Genomic DNA, 15,881 nt, shown 5'->3' with positions numbered 1-15,881 from the left:
TAATCCTGTGACGCTGCAAACACGCTCATTGCATTGTTAATGATACGAATATAATTAACAATAAAACAGACATTTAATTATGAAAAATTACTTTAATAAAATAATCTATCATTAAATTGATTTGATAATTGACAGTGACGTTTATCATTATACGTCTTTAAACGAGATAGTCGGAACAGTTATTGTTAGACTGTATGACAGAAGGGCGGGGCAGCTACTGAGCATGCTCAGTACACACACACACACACACACACACACACACACACACACACACACACACACACACACAATCGCAGCATCTCACTGATGACAAAGGGTCCTCCGGGGAGGCGCGCCGCGCGTGACCGCGTCCTATGCTTTCGTGCTGCTGCAGACCCAGACAGACGGACAGGCAGGCAGACAGATACAGGGTGAGAGACTGACAAGCAGACATACAGATTCATGGTGAGGCTGACTTGTTGACAGACAGATACGACAGACAGGCAGCCGTTGTGTCGGTGAGGATGCGCGCGTCGGGCAGCAGCAGCAGCAGCTCGCGGTGATTGTCGGATCGGTACCAAGAGGCGGAGCAGCTGCAGCGGAGCGCGAGGAGCAAACCGGGCACCATGAGCTGCAATTGGGGCACCGAGCTGTGGGTACGTACACCTGTTCACACCTGCTACACCCGGACATCACCCTGTATCACACCGAAAAAAAAAACCGGGTAATACCGTAAGCTGCAATCGCTCATCCGGTAACCCATCTGTGATGAGCCGGTAACCGGGCGGCCTGTTGGTTAATGTGTGTGTATGTGTCGTGTAAGGCCCTCGTGCTTCTGTCTGCTCTGCCATAGCAACACGGTGAATGACGACAACGGCTCGCGGTCTGCGTCCTCCACGATGCTGCAGCGCGCGACCTGAGAGAGAGAGACAGAGACCCCCCCTCTCCAACCCAACCCCTGACCCTAACCACGCTCACTTCTACCTTTATGATTATAAATGTGTTTTCATGAGGACACTGATGCAGCACCTGCTCAGGAGAGACAGAATATTCCTCTAAGTGTAACAGAAGGACCTGCAAGAGACTCATGATGAGCCATAACCTTTTCTCTCTCTCTCTTGTGGTCAAAGGTTTTTTTTATCAACCCCATTTGTGATGTGTCAGGAAAGAAACCTACACACCTTGTCCAGTGTTACATCTAAAGCATGTGAGCCAAGAATCACAACCAGTGTGAGCTCGCATTGTTACACTGCTAAAGCACAGCTATAATAAACAGCTCACATGCTTATCAACAATTACTTATTTATATTACATATTTACCTTAGTTTAATACCAAGGATGCGATCAGATAATATGAATAATAATAGTATTAGCTATTATACTATTGTACCAGTTGGCACATCAGTGTGCCATCTATATTGATGACATCTCATGACATCTCACAACATCTGTATGTTTTTGTTGTTGTCAGTTTATGACAAACTACATCACAATTCTGGTTTAGAATATATTTGAAAGAAATCTGACTGAACACATCTAACTGACTGGCAAAAAAAAAAAATCAAATGCCAACAAATTAAATAAATAAACAAGCAGTATACTAAATTCTTAAAATAAATATTACTACTGAGCCACTGGTTGTGGCCAGGCGCACTTTCACACCTCTCCTTCTGGAGGTGTTTTTTAGACTTCTAGAGGAAAGTTTTCCACAGAGTTCCCCATGAGCCTCATGTTGTCTGGACTTTCCTTAGTGTTGTTGTTTTGTTGGAACATGAAGCTTTAGCTCAGTCTGAGGTCCTGCTTGCCCTGGACCAGGTTTCATTAAGGATACTTTGTAATCGGTTCATTTTTCTCTGAGCCTGAATTAATCCAGAATTCAATGCTGCTGAAAACACTCAGACACTCCCTCCCCAATGTGTTGCAGTTGGGTTGTGTTGAGCTCCAGAAATGACACATAGAATGAAAGCCGAAGGGTTTGACCGGAAAATATTTCATTAATAAAATTGTTGTGAAATTGCTGTAAATTGTTCCATTACAGTTATGTTGTACTACAACTTTAATATTGTTAAAAAGCATCAATTCTACTCTACACTACTCATGTGTACCACCTCAGGGATAATACACTAAAGCAGTAATGCTGTACTTCAGAAGTTTATCAGTATTATTACTGTTATTCAGTCCTGCAGTTAACAGGATAGAGTCAGTGTTGGGGACTACATATATAAATAAGAGTTTTTTAGTTTTTTGCTGTTTTGTGTTTCAGGATCAGTTTGATAACTTGGAGAAACACACCAGCTGGGGAATCGACTTCCTGGAAAGATACACCAAGTTTGTTAAAGAGAGAGCTGAGATTGAGCTGAGCTACGCCAAACAGATCAGGTACAAGTGTCACATTTGCAGCAAATCTGTCTGATCTCCATCACTTTCATTTGAAAGAAATCAAACTGTCATTGTCCAAGAGTTTCAGCAACATTCCCTTTTCAGATATTTTTTATATTTCTTAATTCAATTAAATCAGGAAACAAATATTATAACATTTGATTCAAAGTTCTGGTACAAATATCGTAATTTTTTTGCAACAGAAAAATGAACGATACCTAGTCTACCTATAATGCTGTCTTGTCTGTCTCTTACTGTGTGTCCATCTCGCTCCCTTCCTCTGACTACCTGTCTCTATACCTGTCTCTATACCTGTCTCTATACCTGTCTGCCTGCCTCTTTACCCATCTGTTTGCAGGAGCCTTTCTAAGAAGTATCACCCTAAGAGAAGCAGAGAGGATGAGAGCAGGTCAGTAAACATTTTTAGATTGTTTTTATTTTGATTATTAGGGCCAAACAGTTGTGTAACATTTAGCCACCAATCATGTTTGCCTTCTTTTGAGCAAAAAATGACTCTAAGTTTTCTTAGGTCTGTCCCTGTCCCCTTAGAAACATTTTCTGACAGCGCATTAAAAGCACGACTATGATTTCAGCTCTGCTTATTGGTCCATCTCCTCTCAATCCTGACTACATGCTCTTCAGATTTTATTTCCTGCCTTTAATTTAACTGGAAGAAGTGATCCAAATAGTGATCAGTGAGTCCAAATGCTGTGCAAGGACAATGTGATGGACATAAATTATAACACTATAGTGACTGTTTGGTCGGATTAACAAATTTGGCTGTTACACTTACATGTGATCTCTTACTGGTATAACAAGTTGATTTGGTTAATCAATGCTTTTTACAGGTACATATGATTGTGGATAGGTTGTTAAATGGTGAATGATTGGTTGTTATTGTTATATGGTTTCTCAGTGGTTGTTATAGGCAGCTGTAGTTCCTAATTAATTGTAGGAGTAGATTCTGGTCTCATTGGTTGTTCTGTTTTCTTATTGGTTGTGAATTACATTTCTGGTCTCTGATGAGAATCCACATCTCACCTTGGTTTTTGAAGGTAGATGTGGATTCTGATTTGTTTTAAATGAAACATCTGGTTTCTGAGGCGTCATTTTTCACACATATGGTCTCTGATTGACGCTGTTATTGGTACATCTGGTTTTTGATTGGTTGTTACAGGTACACATGGTGTTTGGCATTTGCTGCGACTCTACGTCAGCTGAACGAACTCTCGGTTCAGAGAGAAGAACTTGCGGATAACCTAAGCACTCAGATTGTCTGTGAGCTGGCCCGATACACACAAGAACTGAAGACTGAAAGGAAGACTGTAAGTACACAAACGAACAAACAAAACATAAAACACACAAAAAAAACCATTGGCATTCAAGGGATTCTTCTGACTCATGATGTACTTACATGGAGAAAAAGTTGCAAAAACCCTCCATAATGTTTGTTTCAGCATTTTCAAGATGGCCGCCGTGCCCAGCAGCACATTGAGAGCTCCTGGAAACAGCTGGAGTCTGTGAGTGACACCTGACCCCGACCACCAACACACTTCAGTACATATTAAAATAAATAGTAATTAAAACAATAAAACAAAATGTCACCTTTTACTTTGATGATATTTGGATTGACTTGTTTATTTGTTGTCGTTCAGAGTAAACGTCGGTTTGAGCGTGACTGTAAGGAGGCAGAGCGAGCTCAACAAGTCTCAGACAGAATTGATCTGGACAACAAGACAGACGGAGAGAAGGTTGATATATTTTCAGTCTTTCTGTCTGTTTGTCTCCTTGAGAGAACATGTCTTTGAAAGGTCAACTAACATTCAGAAAAGTTTGTGATTTGAAGTAACAGTTATGCTGTCTGTGTCTCTCTCTCTCTTTCTCTCAGCGCTGCTCTCTCAAGGTAAAATACTTTGCCTTTTGTTGCTCTATTCTGTATTTGAATACTTATTTACTGTACTGCAACAGTAAGCTCCGACCGAGATAACTGCTTTTTAAAGGAACAGTTAAATATGTTTGGATGGGGGCTTGTTTTGAGATATTCATATCATAATGTATTTAGTAAAGATCTAGACTTTGGTTCATGTTAGCTTAGCCTAGCATTCGGACTAGAAACAAAGGGGAGCACACAAACCAACACCTTTAAAGAGCCCATATTATGCCCTTTTTGGGGTTTGTATATTTAATCTATGTACCTACTTTTGTACGTTCACAATAGCTAATGTCCGAAAAAAGTGTGTGTTTTCATGTACTGCTCCTCCTTGCTCCCTCTACGCTCTGAGTCCGTCAGCTGCACTCTGTTGAGCCCACACTGTTAGACTTCAGGTGGGCGAAGTCTGCTCTGATTGGTCTGCTGATCCGCTCTGTTGTTATTGGTCAATTGCTCAGCAAGCGTCTCGGAAATTTCAACATGAGCTGCTGGGCTTGCCACAACGAGCCAATGGACTTAGATCAGTGATCTCACACTGACAATGACGTCGGACCGACAAATTTTTATCGAGGGGGGCTAGAACCGAGCGTTACATGCAGCTAATGCTACAGCTAACAGGAGGACGTAGGAGAAGCCGCGTTTCCGTGGACTTTGAATTTTTGCACATAGATGTGCCTAAACATGCACAGGACACTTGGAAAACACACTAAAGAGCATATAAAACCAGAAAAAGCATAATATGGGACCTTTAATGCACACTGACGAAAAATAATTAATTTCATGTGTTTGATCCAAACAAATGTAAGTTATTGGACATAGTCACTGCTTGATTAAACATTCCTGTGATGTAGAGTTGTTGGGAAATATACTTTGTGGAATACTCTGGGTGTTATCATTTGTTTTCTGGTTTCAGGCTCGTCAGACAGCTCAACAGAAAAAAGAAGCTGCAGAAGAAGCAAGGAAAGACTATGTGACCAATTTAAACCAGTTTAACCAAGATCAGCACCAGCACTACCACACGCTGGTACCAGTTATCTACCAGGTAAACAAGCTGCACCACTCATTTGGTACTGGTACCTGTTATATATGAGGTCAAGCAAAACTAAAGACAGTCTTGTGGTAATTATATAACAGGCAAACAACCAGTATTTTGCACTGGAACGGAGTAAAACGACTTTACCACACACTCTGACCAGTCACACACCAAGTCTGTACAATATATACACGAGCTTTACCAGTGTAACATGCACTGGTACCAGTTAAATCCTAGGCAAACCAGCAACGCAGTACGTAGGATGTTATTGCTTCTAGATCAGGTAAACCAGCAATTTCAGTCATATAAGCAAGAAGTACACTACAGTGGTACCAGTTATATATCTGGTAAAATACCTTTACCAGCAGTATTGCACATTGGTGCCAGTTACATTGGTACCATGTAAAAACCGGTATGGCAAACTGGTTGCTAAACTAGCAAGAGAGTTCACTGGTTCCATTAAACTACAAGGTTAAAGAGCACTACCACATACTGGTGCCAGTTATACAGAGGTAAACCAGGAAGTACCAGGCACTGGTACCATTAACACCAGATAAACCAGGCTCATTGTGCCAGGGTGCATTCATTTATTATGTTTCTGTGTTTTCAGCGTATCCAGGACATGGAGGAGCGGAGGATCGAAAGAATTTGTGAAGCGATGCGTTTGTCAGCAGAGGCAGAAAGAAAAGTTCTTCCTGTTGTGAGTCGTTGTGTGGACGCCATGATGGATGCTGCTGAGGGCATCCAGCCCAGGATGGTGAGTGTCCAGGGTGGATTTTTAGTAGTTCTGGGAATACAGTTGATTTAAGATGAATGTTGGAGCGTTTCGGATATAGTGTAGGAATGGATTTCTTACTTTATTATCTTGTGTGTGTGTCTTTTAACGTGTGCTTTTAGGACACCCGACAGGTGGTGGAAGTTTATAAATCAGGCTTCGATCCTCCTGGTGATGTGGAGTTTGAGGACTACAGCGCCTCCATGAGGAGGAGCATTTCTGAATCCAGTTACCTCGACAACCGCACCGAGGGGAGGAGACACAGCAGGAAGCTCTGGCCCTTTATACGAAAAAACAAGGTGCAAAAATACACACGGGTATATATACACATCACATACAACACAGGTAAACACACACACACACACACACACACACACACACACACACACACACACACACACACACACACACACACTCACACAACAAATACATTCAGTCAATCAGCTACCCTGACCACACCTCTCTCTCTCCAGCTGTTGACCCTCCTCTCCTCCCCTCGGCAGCCTCCCCCTCCACCCCCGACCTCCCCCTCACCTGGTGCTGGCACCGACAGCCCCCAGTCCCCGCCCCCTACTTCTAGAGAACCAATCACACAGCGTCTGAATGACCTCATGACCTCTGGATCGAGAACCAGGAAGCAGTGTCTGCGCAGCCTCAAGAGAGGGGTACACACAAACACACACATGAGACTACATTCACACCCTGGTAGATTTGGTCAAAACGCATGTAGTTCTTCAAAAAGACCGTAGTTCCGGGGGAAAGTTCCTCCGGTCGAAACAGGGCTATACATAGTTTATAAACACATACACTGTATAGGCCTGAGATAAAAAGATTAAATGTAATTTAGATGAAAACAACTGAAATACAGTAAAACAACAAACCAGAGCAAATGATAAAATGAACTCTTTTACTCTCAGTTTTCACTGCCACCTTTTTAAACACAGCTGAATCACAGGCCAGTTTCTAATCATGAGTGTAACACTGTATTCTCTTACCTCTATGGAAATGTCATTTGAACCTTAATGCTGCCAACATATTGGCTCTCTCTAGTTCAGCTTGGTCTCTAAACATTCCCACGCCAGACCTTTAGACTGAAATCAAGTCAAGTGAGTCCTTTTCTTCTCTAAACTTTCTGTCTGGATTAATGCTGTTGCCATGAGAAAACATTAGAATCAAGTAACACATATTCTCCTCCTTTGCCTGGTTCACGGGTTTTGTGTGCATCTTGTGTAAGAGGTTGGTTAATTTGTCTGATAAGTCTTATTGTGGTCTGACAAACAGAAGGAGTTTATGTTGGCAAACATATGATATGTAAATATAAATGGAAAAATCAAGTTTATGTTCATATTTGTTGAGATGACTCAATAAGTAAAGATTGTGACAGGACAAAAAAAAAACATACTGTATGTACTATTTAACATGTGCAAACACGTACCTGTCTACATTGGTATACATGGTAATATGTTAACACATCACAACGCATAGAAGCACAAATACACATGCTTTCATAAATGACCAACTATGTTTTTAATGTTATGATGTTTTCTTCATGCTCCTCTGTGATTGGACAGCTGTCACTTAAACTGGTAGGTATCACAACTATATACGTGTATATATATGAGTGTGAGTGTCTGTGTGTGTTTTTGTGTGTGTGTGTTAGTGTGTGTGTGTGTGTGTGTGTGTGCGCACATGTGTGTGCGTGTGTGTGTGTGTTTATAATGATATCATGTAACATTATTATTTTTCTGTAGGGTTCAGGTCCTGCAGACTGCAGTCATCTTCCTCCAGAACAAAGAAGAAAGAAACTTCAAACCAGGATCAACAACATCAACCAAGAGATCCAGAGAGAGAGAGAGCAGAGGTAACATAAACACACACACACACTCTTCACATTTAAGCACAATTTCATGTTTCAGAGATTAGGATGCACTCCAGCTAGAATAACTGACTGTGAAAAGAAGAACATTATATAGACAGAGACTATCACATTCTATCCACAAATTGGTTTAACTATCAATTAAACCCTAACAACACTACTAGAAGCATACAAGTATATTTAAATAAACGTGTATTTAACTCTATCTTTAAATATTGACTATATAAAAGTATGTTGGCTAATCTTATCAAATGTAACATTTAAAGTAATTTAAAGCAATATAACTTTCTTCTGACATGTTATAAATAAATAACTAGTTCTTTACATTTCTAACAATACTGCAGTTACTGGTTGCATACTGTGGCCACAAGGGGGCAAGCGGCCTCCACACCTAGATTCCATACTAAAGGGGTATAGCACATCAATCAGCTAATGTCTTTTAATCAATTTTATTGAATCAATAATGGAAATTTGACTATTGAAACAGACATTGAACTTGAAAAATTCCTGAAGCTCAAACTCACTGTTGTTTCTGTGGTTAAAAACGAAAATGTGTGCGTGTGTGTGCGTGTGTGTGTGTGTGTGTGTGTGTGTGTGTGTGTGTGTGTGTGTGTGTGTGTGTGTGTGTGTGTGTGTGTGTGTGTGTGTGTGTGTGTGTGTGTGTGTGTGTGTGTGTGTGTGTGTGTGTGTGTGTGTGTGTGTGTGTGTGTGTGCGTGCGTGCGTGCGTGTGTGTGGTTTTAGAGATGCTCTGTTGAAAATGAGGGAGGTCTATGAACGGAGTCCCCAGATGGGCGATGCCGGCAGTTTGGAGCCTCGACTGGAGGAGGTGAAACAGAGTCTTCAGAAACTGGAGGAAGAGCTGCGGAAGAACCAGGTTAATATTTTCCACACTACATAGTACACTGAGGGTCAAATTCACAAAAACATTTGTTCTAATAATATTCAATCCTTAACATGCCCATGAAGTTGTCTGTCTCTGTGCAGTTTGTCAAATCACAGTGAAGCTTGCCGTGGAGAGAAGCTATCTACTCCAACACTCTGCTGTGTGGAGCTGAGCTGTGTGCTCTCTTCCTGACAAAGATTATTTCTGTCCAAATACAGATGATGAGCTGGGAGGGGAGGGGACGCTTTTACCAGTTTATTGGGAAGTTGCATCTCTACTGACGTGATACAAGTTACACCATTTATACCAGCTTTGTCCTGGAGATAGTCAGCGAGAGCAGCTCAGCCACATAGTCAATCTTTCCTTTCTGTTATGTGAAACTGCCCGGACAGTCTTTATACATATGGACAAAGTGTCCTCATATTTGCAGGGGGTTAACAGACCCAAACACATTTTCCCCCTGATTATATTAATTAAAGCAAGACTTCATTTACAGAAAGAATTCAATTTTAGGTTTAAAAAAGAGGTGGAATTTATTTTCACCATCACTGTAAAGTCTGAGCATGACATTTCTTATAAATATTGCAGCGCAGTTACCACCAACTCTCAGCAGAGGATACATTTTTCACTCTTAACTTTGCATGGCTGTTGGTGCCAGTGTTTGTGAATTTGATCTTTTTTTGCAACTGGGTTCCTTTTCATATGAAAGATTATTATTTACACAGCTTTACTGGGCTCTATCACTGCAATCCCTCTGTGGACCAGGCCCACATCATTTAAACTGTATTTTCTTAAAATAGGTGTATGCATGCATAGTAATGGTGTGTATTCTGTTGTTCTTATGTGTGTAGGCATGGCTGGCAGAGGCTGACAGCAGACTGTCTGATCACAGCGGTAGGAGACAGAGTGGAGGTTGTGGGGTAAATTCACAGGCGACAACACCAGGCAGCAGCAGCCTGAAACAGCTTGATAACCGCAGTCCAGCCAGCAGAGAGAGGTGCTGAGACTAATTATTGGTTATTGGTAACTGGTTATTGATTACAGATAACTGACCCTTGTTAACAGTTTGTAATGTGTCTAAGCTATTATCCATTTCAACGTGTTACTAAGCTAAACTCTTCTGGCATTTTAAGACACAGAACATAAAAAAATATTACCCCTGTTTCTAACTATTTATCCGTCTGTGTATCTACTGACCTCTCTCTACCTGTCTCTTCCTCACCTCAGTCCTGACGGCAGCTACACTGAAGACAACAGTGCAGAGCTTCACTTCAAGTCTCGTAGTTCTGAGTTTGATGACGACTTTGATGACGAAGAACCGTTGCCAAGTATCGGCACCTGCAAGTCCCTTTACCCGTTCCAAGGTACTCCTATTTGATATTCCTGCATTTTGTGCGACAGCCACAACATCTCCTGGCAAACAGGTGCACAGGGATGTCTCACTGGTTCTCTCAGCTCTGAACACGTTGTTGTGGATCTTCTGCAGGTCAGAACGAAGGCACTTTGTCCATGGTGGAGGGAGAACTACTCTCTGTGGTGGAAGAGGACAAAGGTGACGGTTGGACCAGAGTACGGAGGAACCTTGAGGAGGAGGGATATGTCCCCACCTCCTACATCAAAGTCTTCCTAGACAGCAGTGCCAAAGGTGCCATGACCTACATATAACCTACATATAAACCACATATGACTTTTATATGATATACATACACAAGTCAACCATAACATTAAGACCATCTATGCAATGTAATGCAATCCAATACAACTGTTCTACCATAACTTCTACCTGTTGTCATGGTCAGAAAGGTGATAATTCTACCTTATATTTATTATAACAAATTGTGGATGCAGTTGATGGACTGAAGTGCATTATATTGAAAGGTGTTTGTAATATTTTGCCCTCTCTAGTAACATACACGAGGGTAGCGAAATATAATTACACCTTCAGATATAATAACCTCCAGCACACCACTACCCACAGTAACTTCATTAATAAATGTTAAAGTAAAAGTACAATCACCTTTTTAAACATGGAAGCTTTGTAAAAGTAGTAGGTTAAGGCTGGTGTATTGGATTGCATTGGATTGCACAAGTGGTCATCGTGTTATGGCTGATCTTAGTATGACTTACATATGAACAAATTAAGCTACCTATGACCTTGACATGGCCTACATATGACCTTCTCAACATTTTTCCATTTAGCTCTACCTATGACCTCTACAGACCTTACAAGGATTTCACCAGATCTTCATGACCTTCGACCTTCACATGACGTTCATGACCTGGAAAAATAACCTGCAGCTGACTTGTATGACTTTGACCTATGACCTTCACAATACCTCTACCAGACCTTCATTTCACTTTTTACAAGCCGCATTTGACCTCAAAATGTGACCTTAAAGTGACCTGTACATGACCTCTGTGTGACATATAAGTGACCTCTTATATACAGATGTTGGTCTCAGACCTCTAGAAGGAATCTGACCTTTCTTTTATAAACTTAATTAACCTGCTCCCTCCGTACCTGATGACCTCTATGAACCTTTACCCTTTACCTGTTAATGTCTACACATTGGTTGCTCTGGTTACAGCAGCAGCCTGTCTGTGTCCTCCTCTGCTCTGCCTGTCTATGTGCTGAACTTAAACTCTACCTGTTATTTTTCTGCTACTATTTTCCTCTGGGGGAAATTGTACACCTGTGTGACACACAGGTTAAATTACAGATGTGCAAACTGTACAAGGCTGAGAGTAACGTATGGGAGAGAAGATGGGGATTAGGTGATGAAGGACACAGAAGAGGTGTAAAAAATGTTAAAGGTGATGTTGGAAGTTGAAGAGATGTTAGACATGTCATTGGTATTTGGAGAAAATGTGGAGATTTTAGAGACAAGGAGTTTATAGAGGGTTGAAATGTTAGAGAGACCTAAGAAATGAGCGAAACTTTAGAAATGGGAGAAATATTTGGATGTTAAAGATAAGTGAGATAGATATCTGAGAACAGATGTAAGAGATGGCATAAAGGTGAGAAACAATGATTGATGATCGAAATATGAGGAATGTTAGAAATTTGAGAGATTTTAAAGACTGGAGAAATTATATGATAGAGATGTGAGATTTGAGAAATGTGAAATGTGAGACGCTCTGAGAAATATTGAGGTTGTTGAGATATCAGAGGTAAGAGATGTGAGAGTTGTTAGAGATTACAGAAATCTGAGGGAGGTTTAGCAGTTGGGAGATGATCGAGATGTGAGACATGTTTGAAACTTGAGCAATGGGAGAAATGTTAGTGATGAAAGATGTGTTTAAAATGTGAGTTGTAGATGTGATATATGTTAGCGATAAGAGAGATAGAGATGTTAAGGATCTTAGATCATGGCAGTGATCGTAGAGATCGTAGAGATCCAATCGGACAGATTTTACTTTCTCATGAACCTGAAATTTGTTTCATATATGACAAATGTAAGAGAGATCTGAGAACTCCATCATGATATGAACTTGTTATTTTGTGTGGTGTATGATTTAGGCTTATAGTCTTTGTCACCAGCTACACAATCAGTGTCCAGACATATAAAACATAAACACATGGCACATATTAAACTGTGTGCGTGTTTGAATTCAAAACATCCTAAATGTTAAATCAGCAGCAGATCGACTTGTCCACCATGCCTCTGATGTTAAATTTTTTTTTGATTGGAGTGTTTTCACTCAAAGGACAAATGACCAAAACAGCAATAGAACTCATGGCCAGTATATGTATGTGGACACCTATCATATAAATGATTGCAATTAATTATTTAAAAAAGACTTTCTTTGACACAGAATTCAGAAACCAGTCAAATTGATTAAATGCCTAAATTTTCTGTTTCTGTTACCAACATAAACCTTCAGTCTTTTATAACACTAAAAGCGAACCTGATGCAGTGTTTACAGGGGTTTATTACACCTCATTACCAAATCACCTCATGTTGAGTACATACTTAGTAGAGATGACATCAGTTTCTGATACTATAAATCATGTTCTTATCAGAAACTTCTTTGAGGTGTTTTTACCTCATGTTCGATTCACTTCACTCTTTATCTTCATGTCATCATGTACTAACTCTTACTCCAATTCACAACTACTAATGATTCGATTGGTTTAGATTAATCTGCTGATTCATTTCTCAATTAATCAATGGATCATCTTTTTCTCAGAAGTCAGAAATGTCCATCTCAGTTTCTTCAAGTCCAATGCAATGTTTTCTGATGTCTTGTGTTTCCAAAGTACAGATACATTCAGTGCACTGTGATTTAAAGGATAAATAATGTTGAGGAGTCATTTTGATAACAGAGATCTGATTTCTGCCTGATGAACAGTGTAAGTACAAACTTGTGAAATCACAACCTCTGACCTCTTAATGTTTCAAACAAATCTTTATCCCAGAAAACTGTTTAGCGTGGTACCCATCTTTTTCAGTAAGACCTTTAAATTCTCACAGGGGTACTCTTGTAGGAAGTAATATAATTTAGCAGCAGCAAATATGATCATAATGAGTGTAGTTTTAGTGAAGTTTTGCTGTAGACGGCAGCAGTTTGACCTCTTGTCTCACTCTACCAGCTCTAACATATCTACCTGTCTGTCCCTCTGTCTATCTCCTTGTCTGTTTCTCCATCTGTCTACCTGCCTCCCTCTCTTTCTGTCTGTCTGTCTGTCTGTCTGTCTGTGTCTATCTTGTAGGCTTTGTGCAGAGTAGTCGGCTAGTCTAGCACAGTTATCGACCAGTGAGGACGTCTCTCCACAGGAAGTGATGTAAAGGAAAGAGCTCTGAGGAGGTCCAGTGACAGCTTTTCATTGGACAGTTTAACTGCTGTTGATACGAGATGGAGGAAAACTTCTACTGGTGACTGAGAAATCAATCAGAGATCAATCAGCTATTATACAGGCCTTGAATGCAGAGCAGACATCAAAATAAAGATCAAACATTAGACAGCTCCTGCCCACTCTGATCCATACCATCCGTATTTACTCGAGACCCAGATGTTAACTTCAATCATTACTCATCAAAAAGTCAGACAGTTTGCCTATTTATTTGTCAATGAATAAAAATCCACTTCTGGGCTTACGTAAAGCAAAGTTTTATGATGGTAGATGCAAAACCAATAAATCCTGGTTTTCCCATATCCCCATAATATTTGGGCCTAGAAATTAAAAATGTATCTTTTTTTTAAATCAGTCCTTTAAAAATTTGTTCTCATGTGAAAACATTTGAATGTTTTTTGATTCTCTGAAGAAATGATCATATTTATTATTAGTTATTTAATGGTTGTGGAATCGTTTATTGAAAAGAAAATGTGAAATGGTGGAGAGGACGATCCTTCCTGTTGGCCACAGAGTTAGAATGAAACAAAGAATTAATCAAAAGTCTGGGTACACCTTCTCTGGACACCTCACACTGCAGTGAGGTTACAATGTACTAGGGTGTGTAAGTACACGCTGACATCACTGTGGGCGTGATCAGAAGTGTAATTCTTTGTAGGACAAATAAAAACTGTTGAGAGGGTACTCTGTAAAAAAAACTGTAAAGTTAAGTTTATACTGTGTGAAGTTAAAAGCTAAAACAGTCTTAAGTTTAGTCATTGAAAAGTTGACTGTGTGTAAATAAATTGTAGCTGCACAGGTGTAGCCACGCCCCCTGTATACCTGTTAACATTAATCCCGCCCCCAGCTTACCCTGCCTGTATTAGCCCTGCCTCCCTGGCCCCTCCCTTTGCTTGTTGATCAATGATCATGCTATTGATTGATTGTGTGAAATGTCAAAACTTTTTTATTTTATAGTGAAATATGATTAGTTGATTTTTTATTAAGACATGAGACGGCTGATCACGATCTTTTCAATTTCCTGTATGTTAAACTTTCAAAATAAACTACACAGTGAATCAAATAATGAATCTTTTAGCGTCTTTTATCCAAACTCTTTTTTCTTTGTTTACAAAAAATCCTTATCCTGCTTTTTAAGCATCATATGTATCAGTCATCGAGAGTCTTTTCCATGGAAATTATGATTTAAAAAAAGCCTTTTTTTGGTGTTATTCACTTCATCTGACTTCATCTTCTGGTGTAGTTTACTAACCCATTAGAATGGAAGTAACGTTCTTCTATGACAATCTGGTATATTCCTGTGACACCATTACGTTTTTCATGTACGCAGAACCCTCCGTATGTTTTGGCAGGTATTTTCAAGGCCTGTGGTCCAAAGGCAAATGTTCCTTCCCTAAACTAGAATTCTCATGGGATGTGTTAGAGATCTGTCCTAGTGCAGTAGAATGCCACTCATGGGGGAATTCCTGGAGCCACAAATCCATCAGAGTTCAATGTGACAGTGAAGCAGTAGCAGGAATTATGAATAAAGGATGCTCTTCTTTTCCCAAAATGATGCCATTCATGAGATGCATAACATGGCTATCTGTACAGAAAATCCTTATCCCAGTTTAATTTGCAGGTATTCAGGAGTCTTTGCCCAGACGCCAGCTCCTCACCAGTACCAGTTCTTCCCCAAGAATCATTAGTTCTCTTATTCAATCAGCCTTCCCTGGAGTCTTATTTCAATTCTGCCAGGTTTTACATGAGGAAGGGCCTGGCTGCCTCAACCATTATGTTGACTTTGGTTTTGTTCTCATGTAGAGCAGACTCTTCTAAAATGTATAAGTGCTGCTACCTCTGCTGCAATACAAGGCCTGTCTACAGCTTCTCTGCAACAACTGGCCCGTTGGTCCACATTGGCCCGTTGGTCCACATATGTGTTTCCAGAAACAACTGCCATCATTGAAGCTCAAATATATCTTTGTACATCTTCGCCTCCACTACTTACAAGCTGTTCTTAATATTTTCCTTTTTTATTTTCTAAAAAGTTGGGGCTTTGTGTCTCCCTTTACAAGGAGGGCATGGCCGCCCTAAAAAAATAATAATATAAATGAATTAAACCAATCTCACAACAAGCCAGTGGGGCACATAGCTGGAATCTGTGTTTGTGCTTCTTTTGGTTCATATC

The 15,881-nt window shown here is 40.2% G+C and overlaps 1 protein-coding gene across 2 annotated transcripts; it reads left to right on the top strand.

Annotated features, from left to right (window-relative positions):
- The first annotated feature begins 287 nt into the window (after positions 1–287).
- fnbp1a (formin binding protein 1a) lies at positions 288–14,777 on the top strand. 2 transcript variants are annotated; one of them, XM_065966458.1, is made up of 18 exons: positions 288–635; positions 2,243–2,358; positions 2,717–2,767; positions 3,536–3,683; positions 3,816–3,878; positions 4,014–4,109; positions 4,247–4,261; positions 5,202–5,330; positions 5,932–6,078; positions 6,219–6,395; positions 6,600–6,761; positions 7,668–7,682; positions 7,848–7,957; positions 8,715–8,847; positions 9,708–9,853; positions 10,084–10,220; positions 10,343–10,501; positions 13,571–14,777. In XM_065966458.1, exons 1-18 carry the CDS (start codon positions 606–608, stop codon positions 13,597–13,599), a joined length of 1,863 nt encoding a protein of 620 aa, XP_065822530.1. In that variant the 5' UTR covers positions 288–605; the 3' UTR covers positions 13,600–14,777. The 2 variants fall into 2 exon arrangements, with proteins under 2 accessions (XP_065822530.1, XP_065822527.1); XM_065966455.1 differs by having other exon boundaries at positions 289–635; positions 6,570–6,761.
- The last annotated feature ends 1,104 nt before the right edge of the window (positions 14,778–15,881 follow it).

This window comes from Labrus bergylta, chromosome 2 (genome assembly GCF_963930695.1).
Source record: "Labrus bergylta chromosome 2, fLabBer1.1, whole genome shotgun sequence".
Classification (NCBI taxonomy): Eukaryota; Metazoa; Chordata; class Actinopteri; order Labriformes; family Labridae; genus Labrus; species Labrus bergylta.
Note: the sequence above shows the minus strand (reverse complement) of the source record. Positions and strands in the feature narration are given on the sequence as shown.

Bases quoted from the DNA above. Each gene is read 5' to 3' on its own strand.
- fnbp1a (XM_065966455.1), top strand. From the start codon at position 606: ATGAGCTGCAATTGGGGCACCGAGCTGTGG. The intron at 2,768-3,535 runs GTCAGTAAACAT...TGGTTGTTACAG, and splicing joins AGCAGAGAGGATGAGAGCAG to GTACACATGGTGTTTGGCAT. The intron at 3,684-3,815 runs GTAAGTACACAA...TGTTTGTTTCAG, and splicing joins TGAAGACTGAAAGGAAGACT to CATTTTCAAGATGGCCGCCG.